Below are 20,310 nucleotides of genomic sequence, written 5' to 3'. Positions count from 1 at the left end.
ATATTAATTAGTACCTGGTAAATAACAATGTATCTTAGACTAAATGATTTATATTATTTAAAAATTATACCAATGATTTTTGCAAGTGGCCAGTATGTCAGGATGGGTTAGATTGTGCTTTAGCAGCAAACAACTCCGACAATAAATGTTTATTTCTGGCTCATGCTATCTGTCCATTACACATTGGTGGGGCACTCAGCTCGATGTCATCCTCTGTCAAGACTTGAGCTGATGGAGGTGCCATTCTCTTGAACATTGGATGGCTTGCGAAAGAGGAGATGCAAGATTCTCTCAGTGGCACTTAAATGTGTCTTCCTGGGATTGACAAACCTGATGCTTTTTTTTTTATTGGTCAAGGCAGGTCAGGTCCCATGTGTCTGGAAGGGGAGAAGTCACCGAAATACTGTGGGGTCTCACCACTGTCTAACCACAATTAGAAAACTGTCCAAAATAAATGAGTGTCATGAAGTTTACTACATTATCTACTTTGGTATAGCAATTGGGTTGTCATTTATAAATGGTAGTGATGGTTGAAACCATTTATTGTACCCCAAATTTATAGTCTGATTCCCTGGTATTAGTACCTGCTCTCCGACAAAGTGTTTATTTGTGAGTTTAATTACAAGAATGGTTTTTTCAAAAAAGATTTTATTTATTTGAGGGGGAGAGAGAGAGTGAGAGAGCAAGCAAGCATGAGCGGGGTAAGAGGCAGAGGGAGAAGCAGGCTCCCCACTGAGCAGGGAGCCCGATGCGGGGCTCAATCCCAGGACCCTGGGATCATGACCTGAGCCGAAGGCAGATGCTTAACGACTGAGCCACGCAGGCGCCCCTAATTACAATATTATGTGTTTCAACCTTAAGTTCCAAGACTGCCGTGCATGCTCTACAGTGAAGGCTGGCTTTTATTTGCAAATGTTGCTTAAATCCGTTTGCTTGTTGCTAGAATTAAGCTTTCCCATCTCTGGTAATAATTGGGCAACTGTTATTGGCTACTATTTTGGGCAACTCTTCTGGCTACTATTAATTTGTAGTAATTTCATTTCTTTCTTAGACTGTCTTCAAGTGTTGCACTCATTTTTTTTAACTGTAAATGCATAACATAAGATTTACTGTATTGACCATTTTTAAGTGTATGGTTCAGTAGTAGTAAGTATATTCACATTGTTGTGTAACAGATCTCCAGAACTTTTTTTTATATGGCAAAACCGAAACTCTATACACATCAAACAACTCCGCATTTCTCTTACCCCCTTGCCCCTGGCAACCACCATTCTACTTTCTGTTTCTATGACTTTGGCTACTTTAGATACTTTATATAAGTGCAGTCATACAGTAGTTTTCTTTGCCCTGCTGGCTTATTTCACTTAGTATAATGTTCTCAGGTTTCACTCACGTTGTAGCATGTGACGAGATTTCCTTCTTTTTTAAGGTGAATAATACTCTGTCATCTGTGTGTGTGTGTGTGTGTACACCACATTTTGTTTATTCATCTCTTAACGGGCATTTGATTTGCTTTAACTCTTCGCTATTGTTAATAATGCTGCAATGAACATGGATTCGCAAATATCTCTTTGAGATCCTACTTTCAATTCTTTTGGGTATATAAGCCAAAGTGGAATTATGCTGGGTCACGTGGTAATTCCATTTTTAATTTTTTGAGGAACTTTCATACTGTTTTCCATAGTGGCTGCATCATTGTAAATTCCCACCAACAGGGCACAGGGTTCCAATTTCTCTACATTATTGCCAACAGTTGTTATTTTCTGTGTTTTGTTTTTGTTTTTGTTTTGGATAGTAAATGGGTGTGAGGTGATACCTCTTTGTGATTTTGTTTGCACTTTCTTTAATGATTAATGATGTTGAACATCTTTTCATGTGCTTGTTGGAGAAATGTCTGTTCAAGTTCTTTGCCCATGTATTTATTTTTGTTGAATTGTAGGAGCTCTTTATATATTCTAGATATTAACCCCTTATCAGATATATGATATGCAAGTATTTTCTTCCATTCTGTGGGTTGTCTTTTCACTCTTTTGATTGTTTACTTTGTTTCTCAGAAGTTTTTAAAGATTTTATGTAGTCCCATTTATTTATGTTTACTTTTGTTGCTTGTGCTTTTATGTCATATCCAAGAAATCGTTACCAAATTCAATGCCACGAAGCTTTTTCCCTGTTTTCTTTTTAAGAGTTCTATAGTTTTAGGTCTTATGTTTAGGTCTTATTTCATGTTAATTTTTGTATATGGTGTATGGTCAGGATCCAGCATAATTCTTTTGCATGTGAATATTCGGTTTTGCCAACAACACTTGTGTGTTTTTTTTTTTTTTTTTTTAAGATTTTATTTATTTGACACAGAGAGACACAGCGAGAGAGGGAACACAAGCAGGGGGAGTGGGAGAGGGAGAAGCAGGCTTCCTGCTGAGCAGGGAGCCCGATGCGGGGCTTGATCCCAGCACCCTGGGATCATGACCTGAGCCGAAGGCAGATGCTTAACGACTGAGCCACCCAGGCACCCCGCCAACAACACTTGTTGAAGAGATTGTCCATTCCCTATTGAGTAGTCCTGGCACCTTGGTTGAAGATCATTTGACTGTATGTCTGAGAGTTTCTCTTCCGGGTTCTGATTTCTATTTCATTGGTCTGTATGTCTGTCTTTATGCCAGTACCACATTTACCTGTAGCTTTGTAATATGTTTTGAAGTCAGGAATTGTGAGGCCTCAAACTTTTTTCTTCTTTTTTAATATTGATTTGGGTTTTCAGAGTTCTTTGAGATCCCATATGAATTTTAGGGCAGTTTTTCTATTTCTGCAAAAAATGTCACTAGGATTTTTGATAAGGATATAATGAATCTGTAGATTGCTTTGGGTGCTATGGACATTTTAACAATTTTAAGTTTTCCAGTCTGTATCTTTCCATTTATCTGCATCTTCTTTAATTTCTTTCAGCAGTGTTTTGCAGTTTTTCAATCTATAGGTCTTTGACCTTCTTGGTTGAATTTATTCCTAAGTATCTCGTTCTTTTTGATGCTATTATCAGTATGATTGTTTTCTTTCTTTTTTTAAAGATTTTATCTATTTGACAGAGAGAGATGCAGCGAGAGAGGGAACACGAGCAGGGGGAGTGGGAGAGGGAGAAGCAGGCTTCCCGCCGAGCAGGGAGCCCAGTGTGGGGCTCGATCCCAGGACCCTGGGATAATGACCTGAGCCGAAGGCACACGCTTAACGACTGAGCCACCCAGGCGACCCAGTATGATTGTTTTCTTAATGTCCTTTTAGGGTTGTTTGTGGTTTGTGTTTGAAAACTCAGTTGATTTTTTTGTGTCCATTTTGTATCCTGCAACTTTGCTGAATTTGTTTAGTCATTCTAACAATTTGTGTGTGTGTGTGTGTGTAATCTTTTAGGTTTTCTGCATATACGATCATGTAATGTCATCTGTGAATAGAGATAATTTTCCTTCTTCCTTCCTAATCTGGCTGCCTTTTATTTATTTTTTCTTGCCAAATTGCAAAGCAATTATACATTTTAGTATTATGTTGAATAGAAGTGGTGAGAGTGGGCATCAATGCTTTGTTCATCTTAGAGGAAAAGCTTTCAGTCTTTTAGCATTGATGTTAGCTGTGAACTTTTTATATATGGCCTTTATGATATTGAGGTAGTTTCCTTCTATTTCTAGTTTATTGTCTTAATCATGAAACATATTTAATTTAGCCAGATGCTTTTTCTCCATGAATTGAGATGATCATGTGGTTTTGTCCTTCATTCATTTAACATGGTATATCACATTTTCATATGTTGAACCATCCTTGCATCCCTAGGATAAATCCAACTTGGTAATGGTGTGTAATCCTTTTAATGTGCTGTTCAATTTGGTTTGCTAGTATTTTTTAAGGACTTTTAAATTACTGTTCATCAGGAAGTTTGGTCTACAGTTTTCTTGTAGTGTTTTGTTTGGCTTTGCTATCAGGGTAATGGTGGCCTCAATGAACTTGGAAGTGTTCCTTGCTCTTCAATTTTGGGGAAGAACTTGAGGAGTTCTGGTGTTAATTCTTTAAATGTTTAGTAGAATTCTCTAGTGAAGTCATCTGGCCCTGTGCTTTAATTTGCTGGGAGGTTTTTGATTACTGTTTCAATCTCTTTATTAGATATTGGTCTAGTCACATTTTAAATTTATGTTCACTTTGTAGGTTGTATGTTTCTAGGAATCTATCCATTCTAGGTTACCGAACTTGTTGGTATATAGTTGTTAATAGTCTGTTATGGTTCATTTCTGTGACATCAGTTGTAATGTTTCTTTTTTCATTTCTGATTTTAGTTATTTAAGTCGTCTTTTATTCTTAGCAAAGGGTTTGTTAATTTTGATTTTTTTGAAAAAAAACTTCTGTTTCATTAATTTTTTTCTGTTTTCTCTTATTATCTCTGCTCTAATAATTTCCTTTCTTTGCTAACATTGTTCTTCTATTTCCTTGAGTTATAAAGTTAGGTATTGATTTTAGATTTTTCTTTTTTCTTTTTTAATTGTTTACAGCTACAAACTTCACTCAACACTGTCTTCACTACATCCCATAAGATTTAATATGTTATATTTTCATTTTTATTTGTCTAAAGATCTTTTCTAATTTATTTTGTGATTTATTCTTTGGCCCACTGGTTGTTTACATGTGTGTTGCTTAATTTCCACATATTTGTGGATTTTTATTTTTACTTCTGTTGTTGATTTCTGGTTTCATTCCGTTGAGGTCAGAAAAGATACTTGGTATGGGTTCAGACTTCTTAAATTTGTTAAGACTTGTTTTGTGGTCTAACATGTGGTCTTTCCTGGAAAATGTTCCATGTGTGCTTGAGAAAAATGTGTATTTTGTTGTTGAATCGAGTGTTCTGTATATGACTGTTCAGTGCATTTGGTCTATAGTTTTGTTCAACTCCTCTGTTTTCTCATTGGTTTTCTGTCTGGTCATTCTTTCTGTTGAAAGAATGACATTGAAGTCTTCTAATATTACTGCGTTGATGTCTGTCTCACCCTTCAATTCTGTCAGTGTTTGCTTTGTATATTTAGGAGTTCTGATGTCAGGTATATACATATTTACAACTGTTAAACTTCTTGGTGAGTTGACCCGTTTGTCATTATATAATGTCCTATTTTGTGTTTTGTTAGTTTTTGACTTAGTCTATTTTGTCTGTTAGTATGGCCACCCTGCTCTCTTTTGGTTAGCATTTTCATGGAATATCTTTTTTTCCATACTTTCATTTTCAGCCCATGTGTATCTTTAGATCTAAAGTGAGTCTCTAGTAGACAGCATATAGTTGGTCTTATTTTTTGTTTGTTTGTTTTTCCTTTAATTCATTCAGCTACTCTATGTCTTTTGATTAGGGAGTTTAATTCATTTACACTTAAAGTAATTACTGATAAAGGAGGGTTTTTTATTCCCATTTCCTTAAATGTTTTCTGTCTTGTAACTTTTTTGTCCCTCTTTTCCCTTATTGCTGCCTTTTCTTTGTGTTTTAATGAATTTTTTTTTTTTTTTTTTTTTAGTCACATGCTTTTTTTCCCTTTACATTGGCTTTTGTGTATTTTCTATAGATTTTTTTGTGTGTCTAGGTGGTTTCCATGGGGATTACGTAAAACATCTTCAGGCTTTAACAATGTATTTTAAACTGATAACTTTAATTGCATACAAAAACTCTACTCCTTTACGTCTCTGCCCCCCACTTCCTCACTTTATGTTACTGATGTCACAAATTGTACTTTTTTATATCGTGTGTCTTTTAACATAGATTTATACTTTAATGCTTTTGCCTTTTCAATTCTTTTTCTTTTTTTTTTTTAAAGATTTTATTTATTTCACAGAGAGAGACACAGCAGGAGAGAGAGAGGGAACACAAGCAGGGGGAGTGGGAGAGGGAGAAGCAGGCTTCCTGCTCAGCAGGGAGCCCGATGCGGGGCTTGATCCCAGGACCCTGGGATCATGACCTGAGCCGAAGGCAGATGCTTAACGACTGAGCCACCCAGGCGCCCTGCCTTTTAAATTCTGTAAAAGAATTAAAAGTGATTTATGCACCAACATTACAATACTGTAGGATTCTATATTTGCCTAAATATTTGCCTTTCCAGAGAGCATTATGTTTTCATATGGTTTTGTGTTGTTGTTTCAGCTTGAAGGCCTCCGTTTAGTATTTTTTTGTAGGGCAGATCTGATGGTGATTGAGTCCTTCAGCATTTGTTTATCTGGCTGGGAAAGTCTTAGTTTCTCCTCCGTCTTTAAAGGATAACTTTCCAGATACAGTATTCTTGGTTGGCAGTTCTTTTCTTTCAGCATGTTGAATATACCATATCACTGCCTTCTGACCTGCAAAGTTTCTGCAGAGACATTGGCTTTTAATCAATAGAAGTTTCCTTTTACATGATGAGTCCTTTTTCTCTTGCTGCTTTCAAGATTGTTTTTTTCTGTGACTTGTCACAGTTTAATTATAATGTGTGGGTCTCTTCATATTTACCCTGTTTGGAGTTCATTAAGCTTCTTGAATTTATATGTTCATTTTTTGCGTAGAATTTGGAAAATTTTTAGCCATTATTTCTTTAAATAGCACTCTGTTTCTTCCCTACTTCTCCTTCTGGGTCTCCCATAATGCATATATAGTCTTTTTGTGGTGTCCTATATGGCCCGTAGGCTCTCTTTACTTTCCTTCATTTTTTTTTTCTTTCATTCATCTGACTCAGTAATTTCACATGATGTTTTCAAATTTGCTGATTCTTTGTTCTGCTTGATCAAGTCTGAAGTTGGATCTCTCTAGTGAAATTTTCAGTTTAATTATTGTATTCAACTCCAAAGTTTACCTTATATTAAAGTTTCTTTGTGTTGATATTCTTGTTTTGTTCATGTGTTGTTTCCCTGATTTCATTTAGGTATCTATTTGTGGTGTCTTTTAGCTCACTGAGCATCTTTAGGATGATTATTTTAAGTTATTTGTTGTAATTCATAGATCTCCATTTCTTTAGGGTTGGTTGTGGGTCTTTATTTTGCTCCTTTGATCGAACCATCTTTACCTGTTTCTTTATGGGCCTTTTGATCTTCTGTTGAGATTTGGGTATTTGAAAAGACAATGATCTCTTCTAGTCTTAATTGACTGGCTTCACAGAGTGCAAGACCTACACTGATCAGCCTGACTAAAGTCCTGTGAACCTGTCAAACTTTTTCTGGAGATGCATATTTTCTGGGCTTGTGTGTGTAATTTCTGAGGTTCCTTTGTTTTCTCCTTAGGCTCCCATAATCTCTTTCCTCTCTTTGGCATCTGCCTGCGACAGTGCAATCTCCCTGATTCTGTCATGGGCCCCAGTGCTTGACTTTGTTCTGAGCAGCCTCCAACCTGGCATCCAAATTATTCTGCCTTCCTGTGAGCATTTATTGCCAGGCAGGAGAGAAACCTAGTCCTTCGGGCGTCCCTTTAGCATGCCAAATCATTGAATGCATGTTCCTCTTTTCTCCTTCCCTCCCCTAGGGAGAAACTGGGTATTGTTTGTTTGTTTGTTTTCTTGATTGTGCTTCATTGCATGAGGGAAGGGGATTAAGGTAGGGAAAAATGCAGTGAACTCTTATCTGCTTCAGTGTGGCTCTTTCTGGCTTTTACTCACCTAGGGGATACAACCGCTTAACTGGTTTCTGGAGTTGTCTGAGACAATTAGGTCTTTATATTGTTGTTAAGTTTCTCCTAAGGGAACAAGGGCCTTGGGGTTTTTCTGTTCCACCATCTTGCCGATGTCAGTCCCTGTACACATTTGGCTTTTAACTCCAGTCACTGTTAGGATATTTCACCTGTGTTACCTACCATACCTGTACAGATAATCACAGTGTTACTATTAGAGGCTTTATTGCTAAAGGGCTATTTTTGGTAACTGTTATAATTTGATGTTAAATGTAGTTCTTTAATAAACATAGGTTTATTCTGTTTTTGGGTTTGTGAATTTTTTTTTTTTTCTTTTAAAGATTTTATTTGAGGGAGAGAGCAAGCATGAGCCGGGGAGGGCAGAAGGAAAGGGAGAAGCATGCTCCCAGATGCGGGGCTGGATCCCAGGACCCTGGGATTATGACCTGAGCCAAAGGCAGATGCTTAACCAACTCAGCCACGCAGGCATCCCTGTGTGTGTTAATTTGAATAGGAAGTGATACATAATTTTAATAAGGCTTGTTTTGTTGGCTGGTTTATTTTTAGGCTTTCCATGAAATTTTGAAATTACTAACTATGAATTCTAGTCAGTGCTATGGTGACATTTTGTTAACAAAAAAGATTCAGTAATGTCTGAATCATGTTCTTGAACTTCTAACGTAGTCCATTGTTTACCATACAGAACATAGAGGAACAATATCTTTAGCTACCTTGCAAGATGTGACAGTAGTTTTCTGGAAGTATCTATGGCTATAAGTAGGGTATGGGCTTTGTAGATGTGTAGTCCTAAGTGTTCAAAACCAATGGATTGAAGCCTGGGAGTATTGTTTTCTGAACCTACCTGAGGTTTTGGGTGGTCAGTCAGAGAAGGCACGATATCAGGGGACTGAAGAGCAAGCTAGAGGATGTGGACATAAAGTGGGCAGTTTTCTTATTTATAAATAGCATAAAATAAAACAAGGATATTAAAGGAAAGGTTGTGGGAAGGGGGGAGGTAGTCTTTGAGCATCTGGTGTGTTTCCAGTGCTTTAGATAGATTTCATTTAGCCACCACCAAAAGTGAGTCAGAGATACTATTTCCATTTGATAGCTAAGAAGACTGAATGGGAAAGGTTAAATAAGAGAGTTAAGGGGCAGCGTTGTGTAGTGTGATTGGCAGAATGGGCATCAGATCCATACATGCTGGCATTAGAATCCTTTCAAGCTGTGGACTTAAGGTAAGGTCCTTAAAATTCAGTTTCCTCATCTGTAAAATTATCATAGTGCTTACATTATAGGATTATTTTAAGAATTAAATGAAATCATGCATGTTGAGTTTTTTTTTTTTTTTAAAGATTTATTTATTTATTTATTTATTTATTCATGAGAGACAGAGGCAGAGGGAGAAGCAGGCTCCCCGCGGAGCAGGGAGCCCGATGCGGGACTTGATCCCAGGACCCTGGGATCATGACCTGAGCCGAAGGCAGACGCTTAACCGACTGAGCCACCCAGGCGTCCCCATGCATGTTGAGTTTTTAACCTAATATCTGGGAAATTGTATGCACTCAATGTTATTTGTCACTAACAAATATAAATTACATTTATATGTAAGTATGTAGATATAAATCTATAAATATTATATATATATATATATATTGAGTTTTTAACCTAATGTCTGGGAAATTGTATGCACTCAATGTTATTTTTCACTAACATTTATATACATGTATGTATTTATATTTATATGTATGTATAAATGTATGTGTATTTATATTTACATATAAGTATATATTTACATATTTTTATATGAATATATATACACATGTATAAATATATGTGTATATGTATTTGTATTTATATGTTTATACATCACATATGGGTACACACATATATATAACTTAAATTGGTATTTTATTGGTTTCCCAAGGTCTCAAACCTTGTAAGTTGTGCATGTGGCACGTGGTAGAATCAGGAGACTGGTCTCTCACCAAAGCCTGTATTCTTTTCATTATAGAACCTCGAAAAGTTTGCTAGATTGGAGGAAATGAGAAGTAGGGTGATGAAAATGAGGTCGAAGAATGTTAATAAAGCTGTCATCTGTTGATTGGCTGTTACAGGTTAGGTGTTTTACTTATGTCATTGCATTTAATCTCATTTCATTAAATAGCCTGGCCAAGATCAGGGAGTCAGTACGGCAGAGCTGGTCTGTCTCATTTCAAAATCTGTGCTCTCCTCATTAGGCAATGCTGTCTCCCCATAGGTGAACTAATGAGATTGTTCTGACCTTGAAGGGAAAGGGAGCTCTTGGAGGGTTGGAACTGGTCACACAAAGGACTTCTGAATAAGGTTCATTACGCAGTTTTTAAGGACACATGATGATACGGGTTCCATCCTTAGGGAAATCTAGTGGGGGATGAAAGCCCAACAAAAATAGAAAATTATGTTGATGTATCTTAATTATCAAAGATGATTACAAGATTGGTTTTTCCAATAGAGAGGACTTAAGGGAATGCTGATGGAATGCTGGGATGGATCTGGAGTTGAGAATTGGTCAAGGAAAATATGAAGTTACCATCCCCACCAATTAGAGGAGAGTGTCAAAATCAGGAAAAAAAAAAGTGGGTCATTGATGGTTAATGGTATAATCTTGAAGACTATCCAAGGCTTTTTAGTAGTGGGTGGTAGAACATAAATATAATGAAAAAAAGTCATCATCAGAAAAGAAGTGTCCCACTGTGAGAGGTGGGGGAGTGCGCAGCTCTAGAAATGCCACTGGTTTTACTTGAGGGCAGTCTGGGGGAAAACCCCGGGGGTCATGATGCACTGATTTGCTGTGGATGGTTTGCATAGTCTGGAATGAGGTCATTGCTTGTAAGTGTCAGTTCATTCATTACACCAGTGCTTCCAGACGGGGGAACCTGAGTGAGCGAGTGGACAGTGTGTGCCTTCTCACCAAGAACCCTGACCAGGGGCAGCCCTGACCTGTGTGGTTAATGCCCCTTGAGCAAGTGTGCCAGGGCTCCTTGCAGACTTCCCTAATGGCTTTAAAGCTCGGGTGTCTTCACCTGGGGGTTATAAAGCAGTATTTCTCCTCTTTTAAGTCTTCAAAGTGTTACAGGATTCTTTCAGTAGGATTCTATTTTTTCTCTTGCTTCGGTATCTTCCTTTCCATTTGTGGAAAGGAGATGATAGGAGTTTTGTGTTATGTGATAATTGAACCCTCTTGAGTTGATAAAATATAAGGTGTTTTTAACCTTTCATAATTTTCCCCTTTTCCTTGAGAGACAGGATTTTTTGTGTTTGGTTGTATAAAGCATATTTGCTTACATATAGCAGTTAACATGTTGCCAGTTTTAAGTTGGCTTTAATTTTCTTGGTGTACTGACAGACTATAAGATTCTTGGAATAGACAAAATTCAAATGTGACTTTTGTGTATGATTAGGAACTGCATAGTTTAAAAATCTGTATCTGTTGTTTTGCATACATTTCTGCATTAAACAGTGGAAGTAGTTTTTAGAAACTCATTTCCTTTTTTTTTTTTTTTTTAAGATTTTATTTATTTATTTGAGACAGAGAGAATGAGAGAGAGAGAGCACATGAGAGGGGGGAGGGGCAGAGGGAGAAGCAGACCCCCTGCCGAGCAGGGAGCCCGATGCGGGACTCGATCCCGGGACTCCAGGATCATGACCTGAGCCGAAGGCAGTCGCTTAACCAACTGAGCCACCCAGGCGCCCGAAACTCATTTCCTTTGAATATTTAAAAAATAATAAAAATGTTACTGGAAAGCATGCTACTTTTAGATCTTTAAGGGATTAGCAGATAGGGTGTCATGGCATAGAATAGTGGTCAGCAAACTCTTCCCTCTCTCAGTCTCTGTAAATAAAATATTATAGGAACAAAGTCATACCAAACTCATATGTGTATTGCCTGTGTTGAGACAGAGACCATATGGACCGCAAAGGCTAAAATATTTACTGTCTGCCTTTGGCAGGAAATGTGTGCTTATCCCTGGCATAGAATAGCAGTTCTTGGCTTTTAGGGTCTCTGGACATTTTTACACTCTTAAAAATTATTAAAGACTCCAAAGAATTTTATTTATGTGCATTATACTGATGTTTACCGTATTGGAAATTAAAACTGAGTAATGAAAAAAATTATTTCATTTAAAAATAACGATATTAGGGGCGCCTGGCTGGCTCAGTCAGTAGAGTGTGTGACTCTTGATCTCAGGGTTGTGAGTTCCAGCCCCACATTGGGTGTAGAGATTACTTAAAAATAAAATAACAATATTAAACTTGTTACCTGTTAACATAAATAACATTTTTTTTTTTTTTAAAGAGGTGGATTCAGAGAGAGATGAGGGGGAGGGGCAGAGAGAGAGGGAGAGAGAGAATCTTAAGCAGGTTCCACGCCCAGCACAGAGCCCGAGGTGGGGCCTTGAGATCCTGACCTGAGTCAAAATCAAGAGTAGGACGTCTAAGTCACTGAGCCACCCAGGTGCCCCAAAATAACATTTCTGTGAAAAATAACTTGTTTCCCAAAACAAAAGCTTTAGTAAGTTGGGAATTTCTCTGGTGCCTGGATTAATAGACCGCCATTTCCATATCTGTGCATACTTTCAATTTGTTGCTATATATTTTGGTTGAAGGATATGAAGAAAATGACACAGGTCTGCAGATGGAAAAGGGACGAGTGTTTTGATAGCCCGTTCAGTGAATTGTGGAGGTTCTTTGATACGACACCAAAACTTGTTGCATGGTTGTTTATTAAAGGGAATTGCAATGTGAAATCTGAAAATGTATCAATAAACTTACCATATTGGAACTATGAAATCCATTGCTCTGTCTTGCACTTTGAATGAATCTTTTATTCATGCATGATTTTTGAGTGTCATATATTGATATTTTCCAAAAATATTGGTTCACAATCCACATGTAGACACTTCGTAAAAAATCACATTGGTTAATATCGCCACTGATCTCAGAAGAGACTTTGCGTATTGAGAAGCTACTGGAACTATGTAAAATAGGGGCTGGGTTCTAGTGTGTTTGCATTTCTCAGCACCTTGCAAAGTGAGGCCATGGCAGCCTCTAGTGGACGCAAGTTTTATACAATTCTATTTTTTGCTCGAAAGCTTCTGTTTTATCATTAGCAACACATACTGTTTTTTTTCAAAGTTCCAGATACATTTGATTCCTTTTCAAGAACATGTTTACCAAATACTCAAGCCTGATTAAGGTGAATAGCTGGATAACTTGTCTTTCAGTTGTTCTTTTAAGTAAAAATAGTTTTCCACGCAAAAACCGACTAGTTTGGCTTACAGAAACCATCACACAGATGTTTTTCTTTGAGACAGACATGACTTCATTTACAGCAGCCGTACTCTCTGGGTGCTTGTCCTTTCATCACACCGAATAGTAAGAAGATGGATGCTGAAGAGGCAATCATTTAGTAATTTGATTCAGAACTTTTTACTTAATTAAGAACATTCTAGAGTGAACATTTTTTTCCCCCTCTTTCTCCTCCTCTTTTTCTTCTTTTCTAATGAGAGTGCTTGGCACTGAAGAGTATAAGGACGAATAATTTCAATTTGGTACTAGCGGTCTTTCCCATTACTTTTCACCATCAGTGCGGATGTTGACACAGTACAAAAGGCAAATGGCATCTCGGTATTTGTATGAAGATAATTTGACCTCATGAACCCCTCTGAGAGGGTCTTGGGAGACCACTGGGGGTCTGCAGACCACACTCAGAGAACTGCTGGTGTAAATGGTATAACTACTATTTTAGATAAGCAGATTTATGCCACCTCGCTATGTGTTGCCTCCTTTATTGTCTTACAGTTCTAATTTATGAAGTTTTCAGTAATGTTAACCGATAGTTTGCTGCTTGCATTGGCTAATATATAATAAATCTTTCAAATCGAGCTTTTAAAAAAATCTGATACAAATTTTTTTTTTAAGATTTTATTTATTTGTCAGAGAGAGCACAAGCAGGAGGAGCAGCAGGCAGAGGGAGAAGCAGGCTCCCCGCTGAGCAAGGAGCCTGATGCGGGACTCCATGCCAGGACCCTGGGATCATAAATTTTTTTAGAAAAAGTTTCCTCTTTGTATTATTTTATTGCTCTATCCGATTTTGAAAGCATAACTTAGAATATTGGTAACTTGGTGAAGTAACCTGCAGTTGGATTACTGGGTACAGTTACTGTCTCCTGAAACGGCAGGATATTAATAGGATTTTTAAATACTTACGATGAGCTAATTAAAAGTTGGGGCGCCCAGGTGGCTCAGTCGGTTAAGCGTCCAACTCTTGATTTCAGCTCAGGTCATGATCTCAGGGTCATGAGATTGAGCCCCACGTTGGGCTCTGTGCTCAGCGTGGAGTCTGCTTGAGATTCTCTCTCTCCTTCTCCCCCTACTTCTCCCCCTGCTCCCGTTCTCTCTCTCTCTCTCTCTGTAAAATAAATACATAAATAAAATCTAAAAATGTTTTCATGTTCTTGCATACTCTGTGAGAGGAAAAGTGTTTGGAAACTAGGTCCAGCATTTTATTTCTTGTTCATCTGCTTAAACTTTGTGGTTAGGTGTCGTGTTGTGCTTTATGATAAGAAAGACATATTTGGTTTTGCCTCCCATTTTTGGCACAGAGTTCCTAATAAAACCCTAGGTGATAAGAGTGATAAAGGTTATCTTGTTACTGATAATGTGCCCCTTTCAGCCACACCTGAGATTATGGTAACACAGTGCCTTTTGTAAAGCTCCTGAGAGTGGAGGCTGGTTGCCCGTGGACCAGCCTTGATTAGAGAGTTGGAATTTGCCGTCCTACCTCTGGAGATGTGCGGGGGGCTAAGGGCAGCATCAGTCACCACTGGTCAGGGATTGAATCACTCGTGCCTATATAATGAAGTCTCCATAAAAACCTGAAAGGACAGAGTTCAGAGTGCTTCTGGGTTGGTGAACGTGGGGGGGGGGGGGTCGGGCACCCAGAGAGGGAGAGGGCATGGGAGCCCTGTGCATCTCTTCCATCTGGCTGTTCCGGAGTTGTATCTTTTTATAATAAACCGGTGGTCTAGTCAGTAAATGTTTTCCTGAGTTCTTTGAGTGGCTCTAGCAAATTAATAAAAACCAAGCAGGGGTTTGTGGGAACGTCTGATTTATAGTGAATTATCAGAAGCACAGGTGACCGCCTGAACTTGCGATGGACATGGGGGCGTGGGCAGTCTTGTGGGACTGTGCCCTTAACTTGTGGGAGGGGATGCTGTCTCCAGGTGGAGAGTGCCAGAATTGACTCAAATTGCAGGACACTCAGCTCGTGTTGCAGGATTGCTTGGTGTGTGGAAAACCACAGTTGGTGTCAGAAGCGGTGTTACAGTGAAGTAGTGAGAGGGATGGGAGGCACCCAGGGGGAGTGTATGTTTCTTAATAGTTGTGTGTGCATATTAATGAAAATTTCTGCAGATGATCATTTCTCTGGGTGCAATAAGACAATTTTTGCTTTACCGAAAACTCAAAAAACCAAAAAAGCTTTCGGCGACAAACACTTGCACTTCCGCGGTTGACCATTAGATGTCATGAGTGCCACGGGAGCCCTAAGGGGGTTACCCAGGGCCAGTAGAAACTGAACGTTGTAAGCTCGTCGTAGACCTTCACATATTTCACTGTTTCCACATGATCAATGCCAGAAGAACCTGATACTGTGTGATATATAGAAGCAAGGTACGACTGGAATAATGAAATTTCAAAAATAAGCCTTTTTAAAAGGAGGGTTGTAATAGTTCTGTTGGGTATTGTAAATGTTTCAGGTGCACTTGATACCGCTGTTGGGTTCCTGGCGTTTGGGTCTCTCTCTTTTTATGGAAAGATGGATTGAACTTCAATTTAAGAATATTCGGTAATCCCTCTCAGGACATACTGTAACAGCTGGTATTTTTGTGTTGTAGTAAATCGATTCCATACAACAGTCAGTAATAATTATGGCTGGTTTCTGACAAATTCCAAAGTATTTTCAATAAATTTAGCCAAAGAAAATAACATGATTACTACAAAAATTTAGCTCAGTTTGAAAGTTAAACCCAGCAACTCTGCTTCGTTCCACAAACTAGTAAGCATTTTTTACTGGTTGGGATTTTTATCAAACCATTTACTTTGTATACTTTTGCAAGTATACTTATGCTTATACTTACATTATACTTATATACTTACATATGTTCTGAGAAGATAATTACTTTGTAGCATATATTTCTTAAGTAATATGACTTTGGAAAAATTTAACCTTGGGTGTTTGTCATGAAATAAAAAGTGAGAAATGCTGAGGTCTTTCATAAGTGGCTTTATGTGTACAGCAGGAATATCAACTCAGAAGAATGTTTTGCTGTGCGAATGTAAGGTTGTCTTAGTAGTATTAGAATGTTTGATATAAGATAAGATCACTTATTATATGGTGTTTGTGGTTTATAAAAGTGAAGCATTGTAAGTTCTTTAAGGCGTGAAGAAGGGGGTCGTATGTATGGTATAGACTGTTGTATATTTCTATAGTTAAGCAGTTTGTACTATTTAAATTATGATTTATGGCATAAGGAGCTTAAATTATCTACATAACACACACACATATAGTAACTATCTACCCACACGCATATACATATGGTAGAAATGAGTGTGTGTACGCTTTGCAAATTTCAACCATTTCCTCCTTATTTTCTCATCAAAACAAAAGTCTTATTGAGTGCCTTCTTTAAATCATGTATGGTCTGTTTCTTCTTTTGTGTTCGAATTAAGGAACACTTTTATGTAATTGAATTTTAATCCTGATTGTTAGAATAATTTATGGAAGCAAAGCAGAGTTGCCACTTAAAATTATTGGGGAAAACAGCCTCAGAGATGGGCATTAATGAAACTTGTCTTTCTCACTTTTTAGCTTCGTGATTTATATTTTATTTGGTATTTGAAATAACTGCCGTCATATTTTCAATTAACAATCTTCTCTGAATATTTTAACTTAGTCAACCTCTGTAATATGAAACAAAATGTAGGCCATTGCTTCAGATAGTCTGGTTCAAGATAGTCTCTTTGGTGAATTTTTTTCATACTAACGTTTGCTTTGATAGTTAAAAAGCTAATTTAGAAGGTTTTAATAGAATTTTGCAGCTTAGACTTTTTCAAGTGAAATTTGGCAAGCTCATTATTCCTTATTCTGTAATATGAATCAGCAATTTAAAGGCTTCACGGGTTGAAGTGAGCCAGTTTTTCGAGTGTTTATAGTATCTGTTTTTCTTGTTAATATATGTTAAAATATGCTTTTAAATTACTGAATTTGCTTTATAGAGAACTGGGGAAAAATGCATTAAAAATGGACTTAAACACATTGTGTGGGGCTTCTGATTTCTAAAAAATATAAATGTAGTGTATTTTCCGTTATTAGGCAGCAGTGGTCCAAATTTAAACCACATGGCCTTCTCCTAGGTGTCAGGCCAGTGTAAATTTTAATCTCGCTACTTTCTTTTATGTTTTCATTTTATAATCTCATTGCCTGAATTAAACAGCTCCAGTCATAATAGCCAGCATTTCTTGTTTGCTGGTCACGTGCCAGATGCTGTGTTATGAGCCTTAGCGTATTTAATTATCAAACGGTTCTAAATTGCTGTTAATCTCCATTTGTATAGACAGTAGTGAAGGCGCAGTGAGATTAAATAAATTGTGCAAGATCACAGATTTAGCAGGTTGAGAGATTAGGCCAAACTCTGGAGTCCTTGCTCTTCAGCTCCGAGAAAATAGTGCCTTACTGCTTCTGTCCGGATAAACCAGAGTTAAAGCAACTTTTGAAAAAAATTGGCATTTTTCAAAGTGCGTCCAAGCTTAGTTTTTTACCAAAAGAATTGACTTTTGTGTATTAGCATGGATTGGGAGGTCTCGTTTTGATTGTTAACACTTCTGGGAATCTCTAACATCTTCAATTCTCGTCGTTCCTCCAGGTGATTTGCAGTTTCAGTTAGAGAACTTTGCAGTTGGCATATTAGGATGAGCTATTTAAAAAAATTACAAGTATTTATAAGTTGTTGACCATCTACAGAGTCGCTGTTCTGCATTAGAAATAGAGCGTGGGATCACGGTAACAGAGGCAAAGGATTTGAGAATAGCACTGGCGTTAAGAACCTTCTTTACGTTCTCAGTCCGCATTCAGCAGCCCTCAGACCAACTGCAAAAATCTTTCAGGAAGCCTTGATACATGCATGAGGAGCTTTCGTGGTTTTAATTAGAAATTTCACATCCAAATCAAAGACTCTCACACTTCATATGTGCACGTAGCATGTAGACAAAATTTGGAAGAATCGTGATCTCTCTGGTAAGCGTGTTGGAATAAGAACTCTGAATTAGTCGCAGAATGTTGCAATTTAGTAGTCTTCCCTATTATTATTTTTAAAGTGTTTTTCTTCTCTTTTTAGAAACGGCCTGCTCGGTATATAAATCTTGGTCGACAGCGTGGCTGCAGGCCACTGACTGGAGTTCTCTGTGGCTTTCTAAGTGGAGAGTGGTGTGGCTGTCCCAGCCTGTGGCGGCTTGCATCATGCCAGCTTTGTCAACAGGATCTGGGAGTGACACAGGTACGTGAACCCACGAGGGCCAGGTTTCCTTCCATTCTTACTGAAATTTTCTTGTTCACCGTGGCAAACAGCGTTGCTTTAAGTAAGCGCAAACAGATCACGCTTGTTTTTCTGGAACCCGCGTGAGGGGCACAAAATGTCAACTCTGATGCATCCTCCCAAGATAAAAGTTGTCAAAGGACCTTGACGGACCACTGCTTTCTCCAGGGAGTGGTGGCTCGTGCTGATGCCGTCGTACGGTCTTGCCTTTTGGAGTAATGCCATGTGTTTAAGTTGCTTTCAAAAAAATGAGTATCTTAAAACATACAAAAAAGCATGGCAAATAGCATGATATTCCTTTTATTCTTCACTCAGATTTGATAACAGGTATGAACTTTCTGCTATGCTTCAGACCTCTCACTTTTTTAAGAAATGAAACAAAGTCTCTACTCCACTCTGGCGTTTTCTTTCTTCCTGTCCCCAGAGGTTAAAACGGGATTCTGAGGTTGATATATGTCATTAAGGGATTCAGGTGAAACAAACAAGCATATTTCACCTTTATTATCGGTGGTAAGATTCAGTGGTACTTTGAATAAAGGGTTCCAAGAAAGGGAAGAAACGCATGTATGTATGTATGTATGTATGTATAAAATCCTGTGCTCCTGACCTGTTTCAGGAGGTGGGCAAGGGAGGTCAGTGCCCCTTTGAAGTCTTATTCTGGGGTTCCCCAGAATCAGCACTTTTTATTTTTCATTTAAAAGAAATTTTAATTAAAATTTTTGTTTGTTTTTTAGTATGGTTGATACACAATGTTACGTTAGTTTCAGGTGTACAACATAGTGACTCAGCTTCTCTGTGGGTATATGCTGTGCTCCCAGCAAGTGTAGCTGCCGTCTGTCACCATACAACACTATTATAGTATCGTTGACTATATGTCCTATGCTGTGCCTTTAACTCCCGTGACTTACTCATCCCATAACTAGAAGCCTGCATCTCCCATGCCCCTTCACCCATTTTGCCCATCCCCCTGGCCGCCTCCCCTCTGGCAACCATCAGTTTGTTTTCTGTATTTATAGGTCTGAGAATCAGCACTTTTTAAAAATTCCTGGACCTTTCATGGAACTATTAAAACAGAATGTGAGCGGGGTTGAGGAGCTACGCATTGCATTTTTAAGACCCCCTCAAAAGAAGTGGCACAGTGTGTGACTAAAAATAATGTTCTCTGTGTTGCACTGACCGTCCTGAATTTGGTTTCAACCAGTGCCATTCTGTAAGCAGCTGAGATATAGTGGTCTTCACTGGGGCGGGTACTGGTACCATAATTTTAACAAAGCTGAACCACAGATTTGGAAATACCGCTCTTTGCTCTCTCAGGCATATCCCTACTTACCTTTTGGCAAATTTTGTCTTGTCTTTATCCATCAGTAATGATTTTTTCCACTGTAATTTACACTGAGGATTAGTTTTTCTTAGGAAGTGATTTTGATTTTCAAATACATAAAAAATCTTTTTTTCTCAAAGACATTCACTTGGAAGCCAGGTCCTTTGGAAAATTTTTTTTCTTCATTTTAGTTTTTATATAGTCCCACATTGTGTTCTACTATATAAAATGAATGATTTAACTTTCCATAGTGGTTTGGGAAATTATAGATAAAATTTATTTGAGCCATAAAATTACTACAGTTGTGTAATGAATAAGTTTTATGCCTTGCTATTCGCCAAAAATGCCTCAGTTTAATTGAATGCAAAATATTGTTGCTTACAGCTATCTCGAAGAACGATTAAAATGGAGTATTTATAGTTCATGGGGGCAGTCGAAGGGTCACTCATGAAAATAGCAGAGGCTACTCAGAATTTGAAAAGGACTTTTCCACACGTACCTGGCTCACTTGGTGCAAATCTCAAGTGCCTGTGTGACTCACACCTGGCTTTGTGATATTTTTTGACCCGTATGTCCCGATAAGGTTTGAGTCAAGCAGAGAAGACGTGACTGTTCTAAGAGTCCCTGCATTCAGGGAAGCTTCAAAGCATGGTGCATGCATGAGATGCTTATGGTTCCCTTGTAGTTCCTCGCAGACCAGATGTACCGGTCAGGGG

The 20,310-nt window shown here is 38.0% G+C and overlaps 1 protein-coding gene across 7 annotated transcripts in view; it reads left to right on the top strand.

Annotated features, from left to right (window-relative positions):
- MPP7 (membrane palmitoylated protein 7) overlaps positions 1-20,310 on the top strand; it is a 299,054-nt gene that overhangs the window by 59,731 nt on the left and 219,013 nt on the right. For 6 of the 7 annotated variants that reach the window (XM_032395850.1, XM_032395853.1, XM_032395851.1 and 3 more), the window contains exon 2: positions 18,076-18,234. In XM_032395850.1, the coding sequence (XP_032251741.1) occupies positions 18,198-18,234 (37 nt within the window). In that variant the 5' untranslated portion in view covers positions 18,076-18,197. Of the gene's footprint in view, positions 1-15,263; positions 15,353-18,075; positions 18,235-20,310 lie in introns of those variants that run through there. The other variant, XM_032395848.1, reaches the window with a different exon arrangement.

Source organism: Phoca vitulina, unplaced genomic scaffold, assembly GCF_004348235.1.
Source record: "Phoca vitulina isolate PV1807 unplaced genomic scaffold, GSC_HSeal_1.0 scaffold88, whole genome shotgun sequence".
Lineage (NCBI taxonomy): Eukaryota > Metazoa > Chordata > Mammalia > Carnivora > Phocidae > Phoca > Phoca vitulina.
This window is presented reverse-complemented; position numbering and strand designations above follow the sequence as displayed.